Raw genomic sequence first — 20,646 nt, forward strand, 5'->3', positions numbered from 1 at the left:
ATTCTTTTTGACTTCTTTCTTCAATAACAATGAAGTAGAGAGGAGGAGGTTAACCTTATGATGGCATAGCCACTGATCTGCAGAAACTTGAAGAGCTCCTGGGCCTTCTCTCTGTCTCTGTATTTCTCCTTAGCAGTCAGGGTGTCATAGGGAACCAGCAGCGGGTGGGCCCCTCCTCCTAGGTGAGTTAAATCAAATAAAATTAATTAATCATTTCAAAAGCATTTTACACAAAATTACTTGTCAGAATTACTGCAGCTTAAGTGTCTATTTAATCTTAACATGTGCACACCTTTGCTAACGAGTTCAGTTTTCTTCTTCTTGGCCCAGATGTTGTGGTAGTTTTCTGCAACCACCTCCACCATGCCCTGTAAACGCAGCAAAAATGCACATCTCATCAAATCTGAAAACTGTGGTCTCACACTGAGATTAGAGAATATGTGCCAAAGTATTAGATAAATGACAATATCATTATTATGACAACAATAATACAAAAATGAACACAAACAAACCTGTAACTCTCTAGACAAAGTGACATTGTGCAAATCCATTGGAGCAGGACTGAACCCATTTATCTACAAGACAAAGAGATATTGTTGGACAGATATCAACATATTATAATTTCTGCAACAAACACACTGGAAAAGAAACTTCTCGGGCAACAAGATACAACATTAGCAAATTCAGCAGTGAACATATATCCTGCCAAAAATAAACATGTAAAAAAAAAAATAAATAAATGATGATAAATGAAGCAAGATGTTTAAGTGATACAAGTCATTAGCTTTGTTGCTTTGTGTGCATTATTCTTGCAGGGCAAGGGAGTGGCCCACCCATTTAATTTTTCAGTGGAGCCCTACAATAAATTATCTCTGCTAAGCTAAGTGCACTAACGCAACAAAAAAAGCCGAGGCAGCTTAACACAGAGGAGGAATAAAAGTTTTAAAAACAAAAAGTGAAATGAATGATAATGAAAACTATCAAGGTGTTACCTGAGACTCTGAGATCTTTTTTTGTTTTTCACTCTCTCGCTGTTGGAACATGGCTTCTCCCTCCTTGGTCCTCTCAATGTTCCAGCCCATAGCCAGCATGCTCTTCAGTGACTCCTTTACTGGCCAACGGTATGTTTCTCTTTCCTATATGTTAAACACATAAAAGTCTTGACAGTCACTTTTTGAGATTAAACCTTATGGCAGACTGTGTTTTCACCAGATGTGTCAGTTCAACACAAGTAATAATGTTTACATAAGTCAGACAAACACATCTAATCAGGTCGTGAAAAAATCATTAATAAGGATGATAATTACTGGGTTATTTTCCTTTTTATGTAAAAGAGGTTCACTTTGGTTGGATGAATGATCTTTTCAGCCCTAACTTGTTTTAAATTGTCAGCAATAAATACATTTAAATTGCCTTTGCTAGTTTTACAAAACCATGGTTATTTATATGTTACCAGTTTCCTTTCTTGACAATCAAGTTTTCAAGTTGGCAAACATTAATTTGTGCTCCAAAAAATGTTGCAATACTGTCTCCTCCCATTAATGCAACCATTATTTCCATCATTATTTCTGTCTTCACAACGGCATTTCTTCTTGCAACTAAAACTCAAGGTTCTACTACCAACTAAAACCCATCTACCTGTAAGAGCTGATCAAGACATTTATTTTCATTAACCAAATATATCGAACTTATGATTGAACACAACCAGCAGTTAAAGAATGCTTCTCCGAGCAGCCCTTGTATCAATGTTCAAGTACCTTCTCACTCAGTGCTTTGTAAGACTTCAGCAGTGGATGAGTTTTGGCCTGCTCATCCAGGCTATCTCCATGTTTCCAACCTGCGGACACCTGCAACAACAGTTAAAAGTAGGCTGTGTGGTATATTGCATTTCAGGAACACAAAAAGCATAAATGTTTTCATACTCTGAATTCTGGTAGGCATGCCACTGTACCAGACAAGGACAAATACAAATAAATAAAAGATTCATTTTCTATCCTATATGAGAGATTGTGTACATAAATTGTTAGCATAAGGGAAGAAGACACTGAGACCGCATGAACAGGCAACTGACCTTCTCTGAGGACCACTTGTCATGGGAATGCTCTGCATATTTGTTGGCAATGTACTCAAGTTTTTCAGGAAGGGAGATACTAGAGATTGGAGATAATGTTTAAATATTAATTATTACTTCAAAGTCAATTCTACATGTATATTGAGCAGGTAAAAACTTTGTTTTGATTTTTAGACAAACACTCCAGGGATACACACAGATTTTAATTGAATGGACAAGGCTAATATTTGCAAAAATCAGTTGCAGATATTAGATTAATTTTAATTATGTGCCTTTTGATTTCCTTGACTCTAAAACAAACAAAAAGTCATTAAGTAAGTATGTAAGTGAGTAAATGCATTTTCTGACCACTCACTTGGCAGTGTTGATAGGTTTGGGATCAAAGTTGCCCTGTGCATCTACTGACGCCTCTTTCTCCAGCGTTGCTCCAAGAGTGGCATCCACGAAGTCTGGAGGCAAGGCCCCAGCAATGGCACACAGGCATGACATGGTCATTTTGAAAAGCTCGGGATCATACTTCTACAGACGAGACAGATAAAGCAGAATGAGGACATGTCTGCTTAGCTTTTAGATGGACGCAGTGAGCAGAGCAGAGCCAGAGAAAGAAAAAGAGGAGGGGGGAGAATGAAAGAGAGCTGGAAAAATCTGCACCAAGCGATGTCTCGTCACAGACTGATAAATGATTCATCTGTTTTGGCTTCGCCTCAGCTGCACTGCTCACAAGCACTTCGTTGAGCTTTCATTTCACCAACTCTGACTACCGAGAACTTTTCTCTCACGAGAGCCACACTCAGGTGCTGAAAATGCAAGATTTTTCCAAAAACAGAATAGAAAGAAAAAAACAGCAGATGAAATCTGTATGAGAGCAAACAACACTAGACTACTAAACATTTTGTTATGCGACAGAGAGGGATTCAAGGAAAATATTGCCTTGCCTCTCAATACTTCTGATTTATTCTCAGAGACAGAAAATGAGCAAGAGGGAGAAAGATAAAGTACATACAGAAAGGTAATACAGCTTTCTGAATTCATAAATCATTTCTTGGTCTGTGGATGTACTGTCAGCTTATCTCAGTGACTGTTCTATACAACACGGTTTCTGGTTGTACCTTCTGAGAAATAGAGTCAAAGATTCCCCAGAAGAGTTTCTTGGTTAGGAGGAGCTCCTCCTCGGAGGCTGTGCCATAGCTGCCCATCCCAGAGGGCAGGCAGTAGTACTTCCAGTTCTGCTCATAGTGGTTGGTCAGCAGCTAGAGATCAGAGATACAAGAAAAGAAACAACTTAGTTCAAGCATATTGAATATTCTTTCACATCTATGGCCAGAGAGTAAGGTTTTTACTGTTTCACATTGTATTACATGTAGATAGTAAAGTATGTGATACCCAATGTCAACTGACTTCATACAAACATTTACGAAATCCTTGGAGGAGGAGACAATCATATGTGTGGCTGTACAACATGCAGCAACATGCAGCAACATGCAGCAACTATTTCAACCAATAAATCAAGCACAGAAGTGACAAGAAACTCTATCCCTTACCCGGATGGGTATCTTGCAGTATTCGGTGAGCATAGGAACGTCAAACACCAACCTTCTGAGCAGCTGCTGCATCATGGAGGGACGCAGGTGTCTATGAAAAATAACAATTATATCATTTAAACATACAGAGACAGAGTAGAAGCTATCATGATTTCTTAGTTTTTAGAGGAAGTGAGTACAATAACTGTAGATTCAATATCAAATATACACATGCACCCAACTTATTGATAAAAATTTCATATGTGGAATACACAGAAACACTAGTATACCATGTACTCATATCCAATAGCATTTTGGAAATTTAGGTGAAAAGATTCCTCTGTGTGAAGGAAAACATTGTGTATTGTGACCTTAAGTATGTAGCAGACACAGACTGTAAAGACACGCTGAGGGATTCAGGGTCAGTCGAGTTCAAACTCCCTCAGAGATCGAAAATGGCTGCCAACGTTATGTGGCTAAAATCCTCAAGTATCAGTGTGATCATTCTGTAATGCTAAGTCGGCTGTTGCTGATGCTTAATTTGGCACTAAGTTGGACAATATGTCAATCATTCATATAGCACAGCAGTGTAGACTTTTACAGTTTGTAAACAATGATGATGGATGTTAACGGTGTGCGTGTAGTACCACAACATTAAGTGCAATAACTTGTCACGCTATGCAAGAACATTACCCACCAAAGATTGGGAATTTCAACGAAAGAAACTGACTCTGAGAAACAATGACCGACTTCCAGGTCTATGTGCTAGAAGTGAGTGCGTAGAAGATAGTAGCAAGTGGCCCAATATTCACATTAATTGTATGTAGAGGTATTAGACAGAGAAGCTTTGCATATATATCAGCGACAAATTACAAGCATAATTACAAGTCACTAGATGCTTAAGACTACCTTTTCTATGGTCATGTATAGAACATCAAAAATCTTGACATAGATGTAGAGCTCTGTGTCTTGATATCACACACAAGACCACTATGTATATGTTATGAATAACAAACCAGAAAAATGCCGTTACACCCTAACAGGGAATTTCACCTGCATTTTGTTTTGTTGGCTTGCCAGCTAGCTAACAGCTTGATGATAGCGTTGTTATGCAAAAATGAATGTTGCCTCTGTTTTACTGCAATGCGAGAATTTTTCATTGTTTCCTCAGTCCAGTGGTAGTCAAGGAACGGATGGATGGATTAAGGGTAACACCTGAAGATTACAGTCAAAATTAATCACATCATACTCAACAAAGTTCCATGACTTGTCCGGGCCTGGAAAATGAGATTGTGTAATCATACAATCATGTATAATTTGAATTTAAAAGTAATCAAAAGCTCAGTTTAATTCCCCCTAAAGTAATAGTGTCATTTAATCTAGTACACTTAATGTGATTGTTTCCTGCAGTTTGTGATTTAACGTGAACAGTCTACATGCTCTTTAAAGTGGCAGAGAGGGCTGCTCCATATGTTTGCACTAAACCCTGAGAACAAAAGGTTGGCAGTAGAATAGTTTGAAGGATAATAGCTCAGTCTTAACAAAGCTTGACATTCCTTACCTGCAGATAGCCAGCAGACACTCCTCGATGGCGTCCCTTTGTGCCTTGGTGAGAGAGCGTCCTTTGGACAGCCTGTAGATAGTCTGCAGCGTGGAGTCAATCAGCTGTGCGTAATGCTCTGTGCTGCTAAAGAGAGCAGCGCAGCGAGTAAGCAGAGGCAGCAGGGCCGAACCGATGTATCTGTTCATGGCCAAAGCCGTCTCAGTGGTGCTCAACACCTCCTGTGAAACAGAGAACAATATATATAGGGTGAAGGATAGAGAGACAAACCACACATCTCTCCACATGTCAAGATTATTGGCTGGGTGTGAAAAAAGGCTCCCGGCAACAGCAAAAAGAAATATGTGGTTCTCGGGCAGGAGAAAAGTGAGGTTAAAGTGGAGATGAAAAGACTTAATTTTCCCTGATGTCACAGTTGGGACTGGAGGTTTGAAAAGGGCACTGACTGAATAGAAAGTCTGTTGAAAAGATAATCTGTTTTTTAAAGAATTTGGCTGATATGTGAATGGTGATTAATTTTCCCAGAGAATGGTGTAATGTTCACAGTGGTTCGGTGTTGATTCACACATTGCCACAGTAGGAGTTATTATAGTATAAGTCAAATAAGAGTGAATACTGATCATATAAGGATGAGCAGATGTTTTAACATTTCTAACCAGATGATTTTTACCAATAATTAGGTTAATATTTCTGACAGCTTAAAGGTAGCCATGACAAGGCTTTGTTCTGAGCAATCTGTGTTCATGTTTGTTGAGATTTTCTGCCTCTGTTACACATCTAGTGAGCAAACAGGAAATCCAGACTAAACTGTTTCTACTGAAATTATTTAAGATTTAAGATGACAAAAACACTATTTGAGTTATAAATGTAATAAAAGAGAAAAAGAAGACGGAGATTCTTATCAAACCTGCTGGCAGCAAGCATTTTTACTTTGTAAAACTACAGGCTAAAAGACTAAAAAGTACTCAAACAAATGTTTTGATAGCTACTGGGTGACAAATCACGAGCATGAAGGTGAAGGGATAGGAAGTAAAAGTTTTTTTTGTTTTTTTTTTCTCACTCACTGTGTCCAGAGATGCAGAGGCTTGGAGGTCAGGTAGGAAGCCGACCTCCAACATCTGGAGCAAGAAACTCTGGTCCTCGATGCCGTACACTCTCTCCAGGAAGAGCACCATGGAGGCCTTGTGGTCCGGACAGAAACAGGCTGACATGTCGGGTTCTGTCACTGTGCCATCTGAAGGTCAAACACATTTTAAGGGGGGGAATTACAGTTTAATGTGTCATTTCTAAACACTGAATTTGATATTTCTTTTTCATCTGAGACTTATCCTGGTATACCTGACTATTAAAAGGGTATTTTAAGGGCAAGTACTGTATATTAATAAATACTGGCATATTTTCACATCGAATTGGGTAAATTAGCAGTTTATTTCAACCAGAGTTGGGGGTTGCTGTAACATTCAAAAGGGCAACTCATTGACTTTGAATGAAGCATATCTTATGATGATAAAATTACTCTATATTCAAGCTGAGCCTGGTGGGTTTTGCAGTGGCAAATTCAGGGCTGTTTCTGTCCAAACAAAAAGGATATAAATCATTAAGGTTTAATTAAGGTTGACCTCTGTAGGGATCATACATACGTAATGGTGTCAGACATAAAAAATAATAATCTGAGCCAGTCAGTGGCAAAAAACTCCCAGCACTTTTAATGGACATGAATTGATGGTGCAAACATGCCTCAAATGGTTAGTGCCTGTCTCACCGCTTTCAGTCTCAGTCAATAATGGACCAATTTCAAAAACTGTTGCTCTCGCAGTCTCTTGTGGCACAAAAAAATGGCAAATGGGGTCCACAAATTTGTCCTTTCACTAACAAAAGCAGATCTTTACATGCAGTACTGAAAGACAGAGGGTTCATCCTTTGCTCATTAACAGTGTGAATAGGTGTCAGAGGAGTATTTAAGGTAAAAAAATATTACCAGGCATAATAAGCTGTGGAAAGTTATTAAAGCAAAAACATTTTTTTAATTCTCATTAAAAAATAGAAGCAAAAATATTCAGTCATTTAAGAGACATTCTGCTTTCTTATTAGAGGATGTCACAAAGAAAATTGGATATGAAGTTAATTTTCTGATGTGACTGCTGCAGGAGGTGGATTTTTTTGTTAGGTAAGATGATAACTACACATATAATTATGAAGTAAAGCACAAACTGCCAAGGCGCTAGAAGCATTTCATGGGCACAGTTTTCTTCCATAGTAGAAGTGAACAGATATGCACTCCTGAATGAAGCCTGGCTGGTATGATTTTCATGATATACACCCAGCGTGCAGATCTGAGATGATTTTCAAAGTGCAGAAATATAAATTTATTTGAGTTGTCGTGATCTGGCAGCATGACTCACAGCATATACCAGCCAAATAAAAAAAAAATGCAGGCAGTAATGTGGCATGAGAAAACTGAATCCTTCTTTACATACATTGTGGCTTATATTTGTATATTTGGTTTAAATTAAAATGTTTAATGAGATTGCTGGCCATAATGCCAGTTTCAACCTTAAATCCAGTCCAAAGACCATTAACATGCCACCGCTGGATGCTTCTCTGTATCACTTTTGGCTGCTTTTAGACCAACCATCAACATCGGCATGCATGACTTAATGTAGCAAACAAAGCCGCCGAGACCAGCTCACCTTTATTGAGCACAGGCATTTTGAGCGGGATGCTGATGATGCCCACCAGGTCTGTCGTGGGAACCAGAGAGCGCAAGATGGCTCGGATACGCAGCGCCTCACCTTTACCCGCATTGATGAGCTGTAAGAAACACAGAAAATATTCAACTCACTAATTCCTTCATCCAGGTTGTTGTAGTAGTCTCTGTTTTTGTATAGAAAACAGTAATAACATGAAAGTAAGTGTGTGCATTGATGAAAAAGCTCCTCACATGCATCTCTGGAGCACAACGTCCCAGCAGGTCGATAAGAGCAGAGTAGAAGGACATGATGGCGTTGCCCATGTGAATAACTTCACCTTCTTCCTCACCAGACCTGAAACAAACAGACAACACATCACTGTGAAAACATATTTTGGGATAAAGAAAACCTTGTTACTAATTAGAAAACCAGGATCCGTAGATTGTACAATGCAGTTTGTCAGGAAAAATGGGCACCAGAAAAGCATTAGTTGGGCAATTTTGAGAACATTTATAACAATGTTTTGGCACAATACATGATCTCCTCAAAGGCCATTGTGTTATACATATTGATTTTGACAAGCTTCCAAATCCCTCTCCTCACTTCATGCAATAATAACTTTACCCATTAAAATGCAGCCAGTGTATAACAGCCTTTGCATACTGATGTGAGTAGGCAAGGCACCAACATTTTCTGCACAGCTAAATTCACAGCTTTCCATCAATGCCAAGGCTGCTAGATTTGTTTCTCCTACACCTCTAACCATACATCTCTGTACGATGTTTCCATGCTAAAGTTAAGGTTTAACTCCAGTTTAAACTCTAGTCTGTTACCACCCGGTCTGTCATCCACACCAGCCCCCCACCAGCACCCAATGAACCGGCACCACCCTCTCGCACTTAAAGGCTTTTAAGTTATTTACTATTACATCTGACCGCTGGACTCTAGCTCTGCTACATGGACACAACAGTTGTTGTTCATGTATAATCAGTGCTGTGGACCATATTATGTCATGTCTTTTACGTGTTATCCTCGTGTCCTTTTCAGGATTCCCACACATTTTCATGGAAAAAATTTGAAAACTTTTTTATGACTGTTTGAGGAGCTATGATAACATTTTTTTCTTTCCTAACTTGGCCATAGTTTTTGAAAACAAGTCAGATTTGAACTGTATTCAAACATAATTCCATGTAGCCGGCATGCATGAAGAGAGAAGTAACATGGGGAGAAAATGGAGAAACATGTGTAATGATAAAACGTTGGCACACATCAACACAGAGCGCTACGTTACATCTACAGCTACAGAAAACACATTTGGAAGGTTATGCATGGAAGATTCCTGTAACTAGTTCACAACACACAACAAAAACGCAAGAATTAAATGCACTGCATTTAGATGCCTTTCACAAGTATCTTGAGCACTAAGCAAATTGTTTTGGATCCTTTCGAAAACAGGGAAAAGGCAATAGGCATCTTGGCGAGAAATGTTGCACAAATTGCAAGAAATTAGCAGATTTTGAAAAATATTAAAAATCGAAAATTTAAAAATAAAAAAAGTCGATTAACTGTATTTCTAACTATAATATCATACATTAAAAAGTATGCTACAGAATTATTATTTTTAAGCACATTTTCAGGGAAATTTCCTTGTTCAATTTTGTTTTTTTACTGTCCTTTTTATTTATTTATTGCTAATTTTCAGGCAATTTTCTTGCACTTTTTAAAACTTATTTCTTGCTTATTTTGGGTGATTTTTTTCTTTTAAGTTGCTCTTTGCCATATTCCCATTTTTTGAAAGAAATCAAGGTAATCGATAATGGAAGAGAGATTTTCTGCATTGTGTCTACCATTACAAGGATATTTAAAAATGTGTTTTGCTTCTTGTCACTTCTCTTGTTTGAACTTCGCTGTGCTGAATAATTGATATGCAAAGTGTGACTCTAAAAGATTGTTTTCACATTAATCTGCTGAAGGGGAATATTTCTCTGTGCTCACTTTGATTCTCAGTTTAAGTCGTACACAACGTTCAAGAATGATTTTATGCCCTAACAACTAGTTTGAAAGTCAATCACAATCCAATATTCATCCTATACAAGTGTAGTGTGGAGACTTTAAACCTACAGCGCACTCACACTGGCAATAGGCTTGTAAGTGAAGTATTTAGCAATCAATATATTGAAAGGAATCACATTTGCATATGTATGGAGGAGAAAGAGTAGATGTGCTCTGAAGAACTTTTAAGAAGTTTACTTAACTTTTTTTCTGGTAAAACCACAGTTGATAAACTAATTATCAAATTAAGCATTCTTAAATGTCGTAAAATATGTCTGGTGGGAAACCATCTTAACTAACCCAGTTCAATAAAAGATATGTTGCAGAATTTTCTTATTTTAGTATGAGACCTTATACCCAAGCAATACAATCCGATGAGAAACTTCTCATTCAAATTGAAAGCAATAAACTCCTCCTCCCTCCAGTTCCTTTGTGCAGGCTTACACAAAGAAGCAATCTCAGATCTTTTCACAGTGATGCGAATGAACAATATATCAAATTCAAACAGATATAGCTCTAAAGTCCAATAACTAGAAATAATGCCTGTTTAGCTGAGATAAGAAACACACTGGCAAATCCAATTAAGTGTAACAATTCACACAAAGTCACAGATAATGTGAGACTTTATCACTGGTGACTGCTCTGTGGGTTTTTAGTGTCTCGTGATGATTTAAATACTGATTCAAAGGCTTTTCAACCCTGATTAGAACAGAATTATGCAAGAAACTGGTGTGGATTCCTACCCAGTAGTGACTCCATCAGGGGTCTTGGGCAGGTCCAGGGCAGGATCATCAGCGATCTTGATGGCCTCCTTCATGGCCGCCAGCAGACCCTGACCTCCCTCTCCTCTCAGGGCGGGGCCGAAACACTCTGGGCGTCTGATCAGCAGCTTTACCACCACGTTGGCATTTTCCTCCACGCTCTCACCTGGAATGCAAAAACAGAAGGGCAATGGGCAGTGATTACAGGTGATGATTTAAGTTATCCCCAAAAAGGCAAATAAGAGGTTGCCAGAGGGCAGAAATCTTACAAGTTGAGTTTATTGCCTTCCTCTGGGATTATTTATTTTTTTAATCCTGGAAAACATTTCCACTGCCAACAGTCAAGCTTTTGACATTAGTTAAGGACAGAGAGGGTTAGAGTCCATGTACAGAAAAAATGCGAAATTAAAAGGGAAGTAATTTTACTACTGACTATGAACCTCAAAACAACCCCAATTAAAAAAATCCAAACTATCCCGGTTTTAATTAATTTACATGACTTTAAGTTTAATTAATTTCTAACTTTTTGACAGCACAAAAACATCTAATAGATAAAACAATCCTAAAAGAAGACCAGACAGAAGAAAAAAAACAATAAATTAAAATAAATAAGAATTGACTAACACCAAAAGACCAAACAAAAACAAATAAACAAGAGCACTAGCAAACAATAAACAAAGGTAAATCAGGATAGACGAAGTAACATGACAGATTTTTCTTTTTTTTTGTTGTCAAATTCCAACAATACCACTGCTAAGTGTTCACATACGGTCGATTAATTAAAATGTTGAAATCATTTTCTGCCTCATGAAACATTTGCAAGACCTTGTTAAAAGCTTAAAATTCTACACGGTTTACATCGGATTGTGGTTTTCCTGGTATCATCTCTATTGAGGCATCTCTACCTTTTACAGCACGTTGCCGCCATCAGCTGTCATGGTCACAAGAAGATCTGTATACAGTCAAATCATGGACCTCCAGAATAACATTACTCTGAAGTGCCACTAGTAAATAAAGAGTCCTGAAATCATCTTGAAAAAAAAAACATTTATCATATTTGCTCCAAGCGCTCAGTATGAAAGAAAACATACCATTGCAGAACACGACGAACCTCAGGAAGGACAGGTAACGCTCTCCCTCTATAGGGTTCCAGCCGAGGTCTGGGTAACCCTTAGCAACCAGCATGGCGCAACTCTGAAGACCACAGCCTGCCAGGTATGTCACCACCTACACATAGACACAAACACACACATTTCTGTTTCACTCCTGGGTATTATAATGGCATACTCTGTCTTTTTGACTGTCAGTGTCAGTAACAGTGACAGCTTGAAAGCATTTGCTGAGCAAGCTTATTCAACTGGCACAAAATCGCACTTCATTTTTCACTGAGAAAACTTGGGTGGCACGGGGTTTCTATTTCTGTCCGACTTACTTTCACAACAAAACGTCAGCAGCGAGGAGTTGTAATAAGAAATCATCTCAGCTGTTACTAATGTAAAAGGAATCCACTGATCATTTTGCACTTTGAAATGTTTCATCAGTCTAACATCACAGAAAAACAGATCATTTTTTATTTCAAAGGATACAACATCATCAGGACTAAGTTAATCTTATGCCAGCCAGTTTCAAGCAATTACACTGTCCTTCACAAATATCCAATGTCGAAATAAAACTGAGTTTTACCTCAGTCGGTGAACACTCCGATGATCTTGATTTTTTGGTCTAGCATGGTCATAAAACTCAGGCCCAGTTTTCTAATGCCAATCTTTTTCATGTCTTGCAGTTCCAACAAAATAAAACATGTCTGAAACTGTCCTAAGTTTTTAGTCTTGGCTCAAGCAAATGGTGAATAATAGGTGTGCTCTCTCCAGCACCAAACAAGAAGCAGCAAACCAGGAAGACAGTTAACATGGAGGCGACTCTGGGCAGGTGCAAAAATGTGAAAGGTCTTAATTCTTTTGTACTTTGGAAAAGTAGGAGAACCTGGTGGAGTGAACAGGATTCTGTTAAATTCAGCATGAATCTGATGCAACAACTGGCACTTATTTTAGTGAAGAATTTTAATTATTTAAATGGTTAGCCTCTTAATCCCACGGTCTCCTACCACTAAAATAGCACTGCTGGCCAACAGAGGCTGGTAGTGATTTGAAGCAACAAGAAGTTGTTGGTAAGTTTTTATGCAAATACAGTTTATGTTTGATTATTTTGATGCTGAACTGACAAGAATACTATCAAAATATGACACCTTTAATCTCATGTTTCCAGAGTTATGTGTTTTTTTTACGGACATGTACGGAACTTGTAATCATTCATATTTCTTATAGGGAGTTTGGTGTAATATTTTCAACCAGGAGCAGGATGGGAAATAATCCTTGAAAAGTCTTCTCAAAGTCTCCTTGTGTATTGTAGATATTACTGTCCCATTATATGCTTTTAGTGAACTTAAAAAATAAATGTGCTCTTACCATAATATCTAGTTCTCTTACCTCAGCATGTTGCATGTAATTTGATTCAAATTCAGAATATTACAGTGCTTGAAAAAGTATTTAACACTAAAGCAAGTCTATCATGTGACAGATTCACCTGTTACAACAACAAATACCTTGAGGTCACACTGAGCAATAAACTAAACACTGGTTGCTAATCTAAACAGCCTGAAACTGGTTCACTTAATAATGCAGGACTAATAATGGTTTGACTGTAGTAAATTTCAACCCCAACCTTTTAAGATGCAGTGAAACATGTTTTAACTCCTGGGCTTAAGTAACAGACCTTTTCCAGATCAGGCTCCTCCAGGGCCAGAGCCAGGCCGTTGTTGTCCATCACTGAAGATGCTGCAACATCCAGCGGAGTGGAGCCCCGCATAGCTTCAGAGGCTACACACACACACACACACACACACACACACACACACATATACGCACACACACACATACGCACAAACACAGGCAAAGTGTTACCAGCAAATCAAACTTTACATTTCTTCTGCATTAAACAACAGGGGGCAGTCTATCTACATATGTTATTGTGATAGTCTTTATTCTCTTGCTGTTCAGAGTAGCAGGTAAAAGGATTGGGTTACACATGACAATGATTTTTAGAAACAGTTTTTTAAAGATGTTTTTCAAAACCTTAAAAAAAATAAATTATTAAAAGGAAACAAAATATAATGTCAAACTCTTACAAATTCATCACACACTCACAAAAAATATTGGGCCTTATTCAGAAAATAGTGCTTACACACAAATCTGTGCTTAAACCATGCAAACAAATGTTTTATGCACAAATCTAGGATTCATCAATATTTTCTTACCTGAACATGTTTGTACTCTGCAAACTAGGGATGCATGATATTGCATTGCTTGCTGGTATCTGATATGCTGATATACAAACAATTCATTTGGTCGATAGCTGATACCAATATCGGTATGTCCACTTTTTTCCTAAACCAATTTTAGTGATCAAGTCTCTTCTGTAGTGGAATTAATTCATTCTTTCATTTTGCAAAATAAAAAAAATACTTCATCTTGGTTTTGTACCTGTTCACTTTGTCAGTTAAGAAAAAAAAATCAGTTTGTGCTATTGGCAGAAATCAGCATGTTGGCCAATTGCGATATTTCATTTTCAAGCCAATATCTGATGATACCGATGACGTGCCGATATTCTCATGCATCCCTACTGCAAACAAATGTCTGTGCCTACACAAAAATTACAAAGGTTGGGCTTTCTTAGAAAATGTAAACACACACCTTCTAACTAAGTGCAACATATTAAAAGTGCATTAAAAGTGCATCCAGTTGAAAGTACAAGCAGCAGGAATGTACCTGCAATTTAGAATGATTTTAATTCACCAACATACGCACAATAAGAACCAAATCTGCCAGTGCACACGTCATGAATCTGACGGTAACTTTGCATGTGCACCTATTTTAAGCACATAGTAAGAACATTTCTATGCACACGCAATTAAATGAGGCCCATCTTTACAGAGAGCACTTCACATCTTTGGGAAAATGTGTCATGAACAAAAACTGATTTATCGCTTCAATATTACCTCAGTAATGTTTGACACTCAATTTAAGTTGCAAACATAATGCACATTTCTAGAAAGCATAACGGCTATAAACGCGATGTATAGAATGCTTCATAGATTAACTGTCATTTTTAGTTTAGGTTTTTGTGTCTGCTATCTAATGCAATGACCATTAATATTTTAATCTGTGCACTTTATAATAATCAAAAATCTGATAACAGTCACAAAAAAACTGTTGATGATGTTGTGCAGATAGTTAATTATACGTTAATGAATCCCCTAACTAAGCCTCAATGTGCAAAAACACTTCCTGACTGCAAAAATGGTTACATTCCCATTGGGCACCTATGCTGAAAATAATTGTGCACACTGCTGCATGGCAATGTAGATAAAAAAAAATCAGTAATGGGTTCATTATTATAACTATGTCCTTCACACAGGCAAACGGTATCATTTAGGGCAATTTGCCCCGAAAGAAACAGAAAACACAAGGCATGTGTCCTAGCACATTCACATTGACAAATGTGATTTGTGAGTGAGCACATATCAAATGTTTCATGTTAGGCATGACGTGTGTGTTTGCATTTGTCTGTCCTCTCTGCATCATGTGAACGTCTCCTCTTTCACAGGCAGGAGATTTAGTTTACAGCGGCAGCAGCCGGAGCCCAGTGAATCATCAGTCCTGCCCTGCATGACTAAATAACCCCATCCCTCATTTTCCTGCCTCCCTCTTTGGCCTTTCACTCTCTAACTGATACTCTGGCATAATGTGGGCGATAAGTTTGTGTCTGCACTTCAATTAGATGAAAAACCCTTCCAGCAAGTGGCACCTACTGGTTTCAGTGAGAATTTTGCATCACTTTTCTGTTCCTACTGTGTAATAAATACTTGAAGAAATTCAAAATGTCAAGGAATCCATTTAATTTCTTTCAATATTTCTCACTTCCACTGCACCCTTTAACTTTCTCTTACCACCTCATCTTCAGTTTCTGAAAAGCTTCCATCTCTTACTTCAGTACCTTCAGCTTATCTGTCATATTTATATTTTTCTATTCATGTTTACACCTCTTTTTTTCCTCTTTTGGGATTCTATACACTGTAAAATGCTGCAAAGCAACTGTCAGAAGATAACAGACTACACCATCTCATGTTCTGAAACTTATCGCATGGCTAGTAAACCAATATGTTCAGTGAATGTAGTCAAATAATGTGCAACGCATTAGAATGTCTCATTGATATTTAGTAACTTATTTGTTTGCATTTCCTATATTCTTTGTCTGGTCCTCATGCCAGACAGTATGCAGAGGACCACAAGAGGTGCCAGTGTACATCTTTTGATCATCTATCGTATTGATTTCTCTCACATAGCTCTCCTGATTGCTGCTTGCTGCTTGTCTCTGTCTATGAGTTTGTGTTTGGTCTGAGGAGACTGTAAAACTGAATTGCCCTTATGGAATAAAGAGAGTTGTCTGAATCTAAATCTGAATCATGTTCTGACTCTACCAGTACTTACCCAGCCCAACACTGCTGTTCTCCAGCAGGTAGCTCAGGTGGTCAAACATGGCTTTCTGGTTCTGGCGGCTGATACGACAGAAGTAGCACAAGAAACGACAACAGCTGGCCACCATCTTGGGGAAGGCAATCTCCTGTGGACACAAAATGAAAACACAAATGTGAAGATGCTCAGTTTCTTTTTCTTCACCTTTTTTTTTATTTTTGAATTTTTTTTTTGCAGTGGGCTAATTTACACCAACATGCAACAAACTGGACACTCATTTTTATAGTAGTGACTAAATAAGCAATGGAGAAGAATGAAGTATAGAGGGGAATCTTTTGTGCAGCATCTCCGTTGCCTTGCTGCTAGAGAGGAATAGAGGATTGCTGGATTTATCTGCTTTATATTTCTGTTGGCAAGAGAGGAGAATCGCAGTTTTTTGTTGCATTTGGTGACATTTCTCTAATATCAGATGTCGGTGACATTTGAGTTGTGTTTTGATTATTGGCTCTGTAGCCCATGAGGACACACAGATATTTTGACCCGTTACCTTTGTCACTGTGAGACATTATTCCTGAATATCCATCAAGCATCTACATTGATCAGCCAAGATATTAAAACCACCAACCAGTGGAGTGAATAATAATGATTATTTTATTACAGTGAATGCAATGAAATGTTCTGCATGAAAACTTATGCATTCATGTGGATGCCACATGAATGCCAGGATGACCTAAGGAACGTGACAAAGAGCTCAGAGTCTACCTTTCCTCTCAATTCCCCAGATTCGAGTCTGACGGGGGATCTTTGGGACGGCATCCCAACTCACAACCCACAGGACTCAAAGGATCTACCACCGATGCCCTGATTCCAGACACCACAGGACATCCCCAGAGGCCTTGACAGGTCAGAGCCAATCTGATCCAAAGAGGCCCCTCCGAGGCTCGGACTTGGCTCTGGAGTACTGGCATGCCCCATGGATGCTCGGTCAGATTGAAATCCAGGGAATTTGGAGGCCAAGTTGACACCTTGAGCTCTTTTCACCTCCCTTCAGACCATTCCTGAGCAGTTTTTGCTAATGTATTGTCCTGCTGTCGGGCAACTGCCATCAGAAGTGCCATTAGCATGAGGGGAGGTACTTGGTCTGCAGCTGTGTTTGGGCGGGTGGTGTGTGTCGAGTGGTATACACATAAAGGCTATGATGGAAGGTTTTCCTAAAGAACATTGCATTGTGAGGAGATGATCAATGTTATTCCCTTCAACTGTCAGTGTTTTTAATATTGTGGCTGATCAGTGTATATGTAGCAGTCTTAAGGAAAAGCTCAGAGTCTCAATACATTTTATTTTGTTGACAGTATAGTCATCCTTTGATGGAGAGTATGGCTGCAGTCATTTCCATGTGATGGCTTTCTCGCTCACAGCCAGGAATACTTTTAACGGACATTCATCCCCAGACATGAGTTTGTCTGCTCTTTTGTCACATTATATCTGGGCAAAAATCCCAATCAACTTCAAAAATCTTCATTTTTCTGTAGCAATCTCTTGCCAATATGACAAATATAAGGGGCAAGCCCAAAGAATATGAAAATGATCAGCCATTTCTTTTACCACATTGCCCCCAGCATTCATCTTGTCCCTTATAACCGCTCTGAATAAATTTCATCTTTGGAGTTATAAAATGTTTTATTATGTTCTTCCAACAGACGTCTCTCAAGGACCTTGAGTTGGCAGTCTCAGCCCTGCTTTCCCACATATCATTCCAGTCATCTTCGACTATCCACAGGCGTGATTCTGTCTCCCATTTTAGTTTGGAGTTTCAGACCCTCAGGTTTTTAAGTGAATCTGAGGCTCTAAAATATTCTCCACAACATACTGGTTAAGACAACCTGACAATGTCAAGAGAGACAAGACATTATTTGCGGAGATGATATCTAAACTTTCCCCAAATAAACAGTTGCAGCAGTTGAGGCAGATTTAAATCTCTTTGATATGTTTGGAGGATGCAGATTCTTACATGCTTGCGTCTGATAAAAGTGTAGTCAATAAATAAAATGTATTTTCTATTCATATCACAACAACTGGGAAATCATTTCACCTCCAAACCCTTTTTGCATACAATGCCATTACCTCTGAATCAACCTCATTCTAGTTTGGGTTCATTCTAAGGTTCAGTGTGAGCATTAATCTAAAAGCGAAGTAATTTTTGTCCACGCCTGAGATGAAAGTAAATTGCCAAAGGATCAGGTAGATACCAGAGGGAGGGAAATCCACACATTATCTCCAGTAAATTATACTCTGCAAAAATGAACTGCACAGAAAATCACACTCATCATCAGACAAGTTACCCCAACTGTTCAACTTTCAATCATGCCAAATGTTTCTGTTTCTAAAAGCAAAAGCAATTTCATCTTTTTAATGTGTTTAAGCCTTGGGAGAAGTTACTGAGTGCTGATTCTCCCTCTGCGCTAACACTGTGCACAACTGGGAATCAACATTTTATGAAAGTCTGGGTTGAATTCAAAAAGACCTAACTATTGTGAAAACTTTTTTTAGCAGTGTGTTTATTTTCCACCTTCATTACATGTTATGGAATTGTGACATACAATCAGTATGTAAAACACACTTACAAGCTGTGGTAATGCCACTTTATATGGCCACAGTAAGTGAAGTGCACATATCAAGTGGCAGTAAACTGGTCTGGAATTTATGTCTGAGACTCTGCGATGAGACTCCCTGAGTCAGATGTGAAAGCCTGAATGTCCCCCTGAGGTCTTTCTGTCTGAGGTTTAATTCATGCTTGGCACTGGACGGGGCATTAAATCACATCCATCTCTTCCAGCTTCTGTCAGCACTGCCTAAGAAGGACAGGCTTCAGTGGCCTCCTTCTCACCCCTCTCATGCCCTCCTCTGCCCTCTCCATTACCCTTGAGGTTTTTCTGAGTATCAGGTTGTTGATCTTGGCTTACTTCACCTACTTAGGATACAATTTGTTTTCCTCAGATCAGTATACAACCTGTTAATGTTAATAGGTTAGCCTCTGTTTGGGCTTTTCAATCAAATAGTCACAGGTACAAAACTCTTGCTATAGATCAGAAACTAAATGTTAATTCACATATTAGTGTGTGCATTCCCTTCACATGTTGAGAATGGTTAACATGACAGAAATCTGACTGAAACTGTACATTTTTTGTTTGTTTAATTTTACCAATCAGTGGCGTACAATACTGCACAGCCCACTGTGGTAGTTCTGGGGCAATCGGACTTTACTAACTTTACTAACTAAAATATTATTGTTCAGGAACATGAATTGAAACTAGGTTCCTCCATTTAAAAGGAGTAACGTTGTCTTGAAAACACACTGGGTATTTCCTTGAAGCCTTACAGTTACAGATATGCTGAATGTATGTCCTTTATCATGGAACATTTGTAAAGCTGATTTTTAAAAACTTTAAAATCCTGCAATGTGTACATCAATGTTTACTTGCCTTCTTCTTCACTGCCTTTGTTGTTGGCAATACTGGCAGCTGCAGTGAGGGATAAAGTTACTATGCAACGGCATAGCTGGTACTGGCAAAATAAATGCTCACACTGGTGGAAGCTGGTGGAAGCCCTGCTAGTATCAAAAAGCTGATACACAGCATAGCTAACTTACTTATGGAAGACAACTAGAAACTGATAAGAAATATTCATTTCATTGTATTTCATTAAATTGTTGTTGGTGTTATTAAGTTATTTCTTGTATACTGGTAGCTTAATTACAATAAAAATAAGTAGACACTATATGACATTTCAGTGTTAAAGAGCTTTTTACACCTTGCTTGATAAAGATAAATAAAAGACTGGGCAATATTTATGTTTATAAAGCGTATCTCCCAGGCACATACACACCACTTAGGCACTGTAAGTTTCACTGATTTTGCTGGATGCGTAGTGTTGCAGCAATGGTTCATTCAGTTCAGCTAAAACTAGTATTTCCTTAAGCTTGAACCCTAAGTCAGCATGAATGGGAGGTGCTTAGAATAACAAAATTTTTGAACACTTTCACGGCAACTGAGCAAACAACGAAATGAGGACTGTCAAAAATTCTAGAAAACATATGTAAACTCACTTTCACCTCAAGTTGAGAGGGTTTGTCAGGTATTTGCTGTCTTTACAGAAACAACCCGACAGCACTGAGTTTTACTGAACAGAAAGACTGAAGGAATTAAAATGTCAATATACAGTCATGCCTTCGTACCTGTGATTTGTCTCCTCCCAGCACGTTGACCATGACCTCCATGACTGTCTCATGCATGCCGAGCACTCTCATCAGGTTGGGATGTTGGTAGAAAACCTTGTTGTTCATGATGTCACTGTGAACACCAGAATGGGATTTGTGAAGATTATAATATGTATTACAATACAACTTTTTTAATAAACACGCGCATAAGAAATACTGCCTGACAGTGGAAATGTGTACAACA

General features: G+C 38.4%; 1 protein-coding gene across 2 annotated transcripts in view; it reads right to left on the bottom strand.

Annotated features, from left to right (window-relative positions):
* Nucleotides 1-20,646, bottom strand: part of ryr3 (ryanodine receptor 3) — a 142,353-nt gene that overhangs the window by 39,399 nt on the left and 82,308 nt on the right. For both annotated transcript variants that reach the window (XM_042503061.2, XM_088089330.1), the window contains 18 exons: nucleotides 20,421-20,535; nucleotides 16,202-16,334; nucleotides 13,428-13,531; nucleotides 11,747-11,882; nucleotides 10,638-10,821; nucleotides 8,094-8,196; nucleotides 7,843-7,963; nucleotides 6,217-6,386; nucleotides 5,153-5,373; nucleotides 3,613-3,703; nucleotides 3,181-3,321; nucleotides 2,427-2,590; nucleotides 2,072-2,150; nucleotides 1,758-1,847; nucleotides 993-1,136; nucleotides 513-575; nucleotides 293-368; nucleotides 55-178 (listed from right to left, as the gene is read on the bottom strand). In XM_042503061.2, coding sequence (XP_042358995.2) covers nucleotides 55-178; nucleotides 293-368; nucleotides 513-575; nucleotides 993-1,136; nucleotides 1,758-1,847; nucleotides 2,072-2,150; nucleotides 2,427-2,590; nucleotides 3,181-3,321; nucleotides 3,613-3,703; nucleotides 5,153-5,373; nucleotides 6,217-6,386; nucleotides 7,843-7,963; nucleotides 8,094-8,196; nucleotides 10,638-10,821; nucleotides 11,747-11,882; nucleotides 13,428-13,531; nucleotides 16,202-16,334; nucleotides 20,421-20,535 — 2,259 coding nt within the window. The remainder of the gene's footprint in view (nucleotides 1-54; nucleotides 179-292; nucleotides 369-512; nucleotides 576-992; nucleotides 1,137-1,757; nucleotides 1,848-2,071; nucleotides 2,151-2,426; nucleotides 2,591-3,180; nucleotides 3,322-3,612; nucleotides 3,704-5,152; nucleotides 5,374-6,216; nucleotides 6,387-7,842; nucleotides 7,964-8,093; nucleotides 8,197-10,637; nucleotides 10,822-11,746; nucleotides 11,883-13,427; nucleotides 13,532-16,201; nucleotides 16,335-20,420; nucleotides 20,536-20,646) is intronic.

This window comes from Plectropomus leopardus, chromosome 16 (genome assembly GCF_026936395.1).
Source record: "Plectropomus leopardus strain MGB_pleo_1.0 chromosome 16, ASM2693639v1, whole genome shotgun sequence".
NCBI classification, from domain to species: domain Eukaryota; kingdom Metazoa; phylum Chordata; class Actinopteri; order Perciformes; family Serranidae; genus Plectropomus; species Plectropomus leopardus.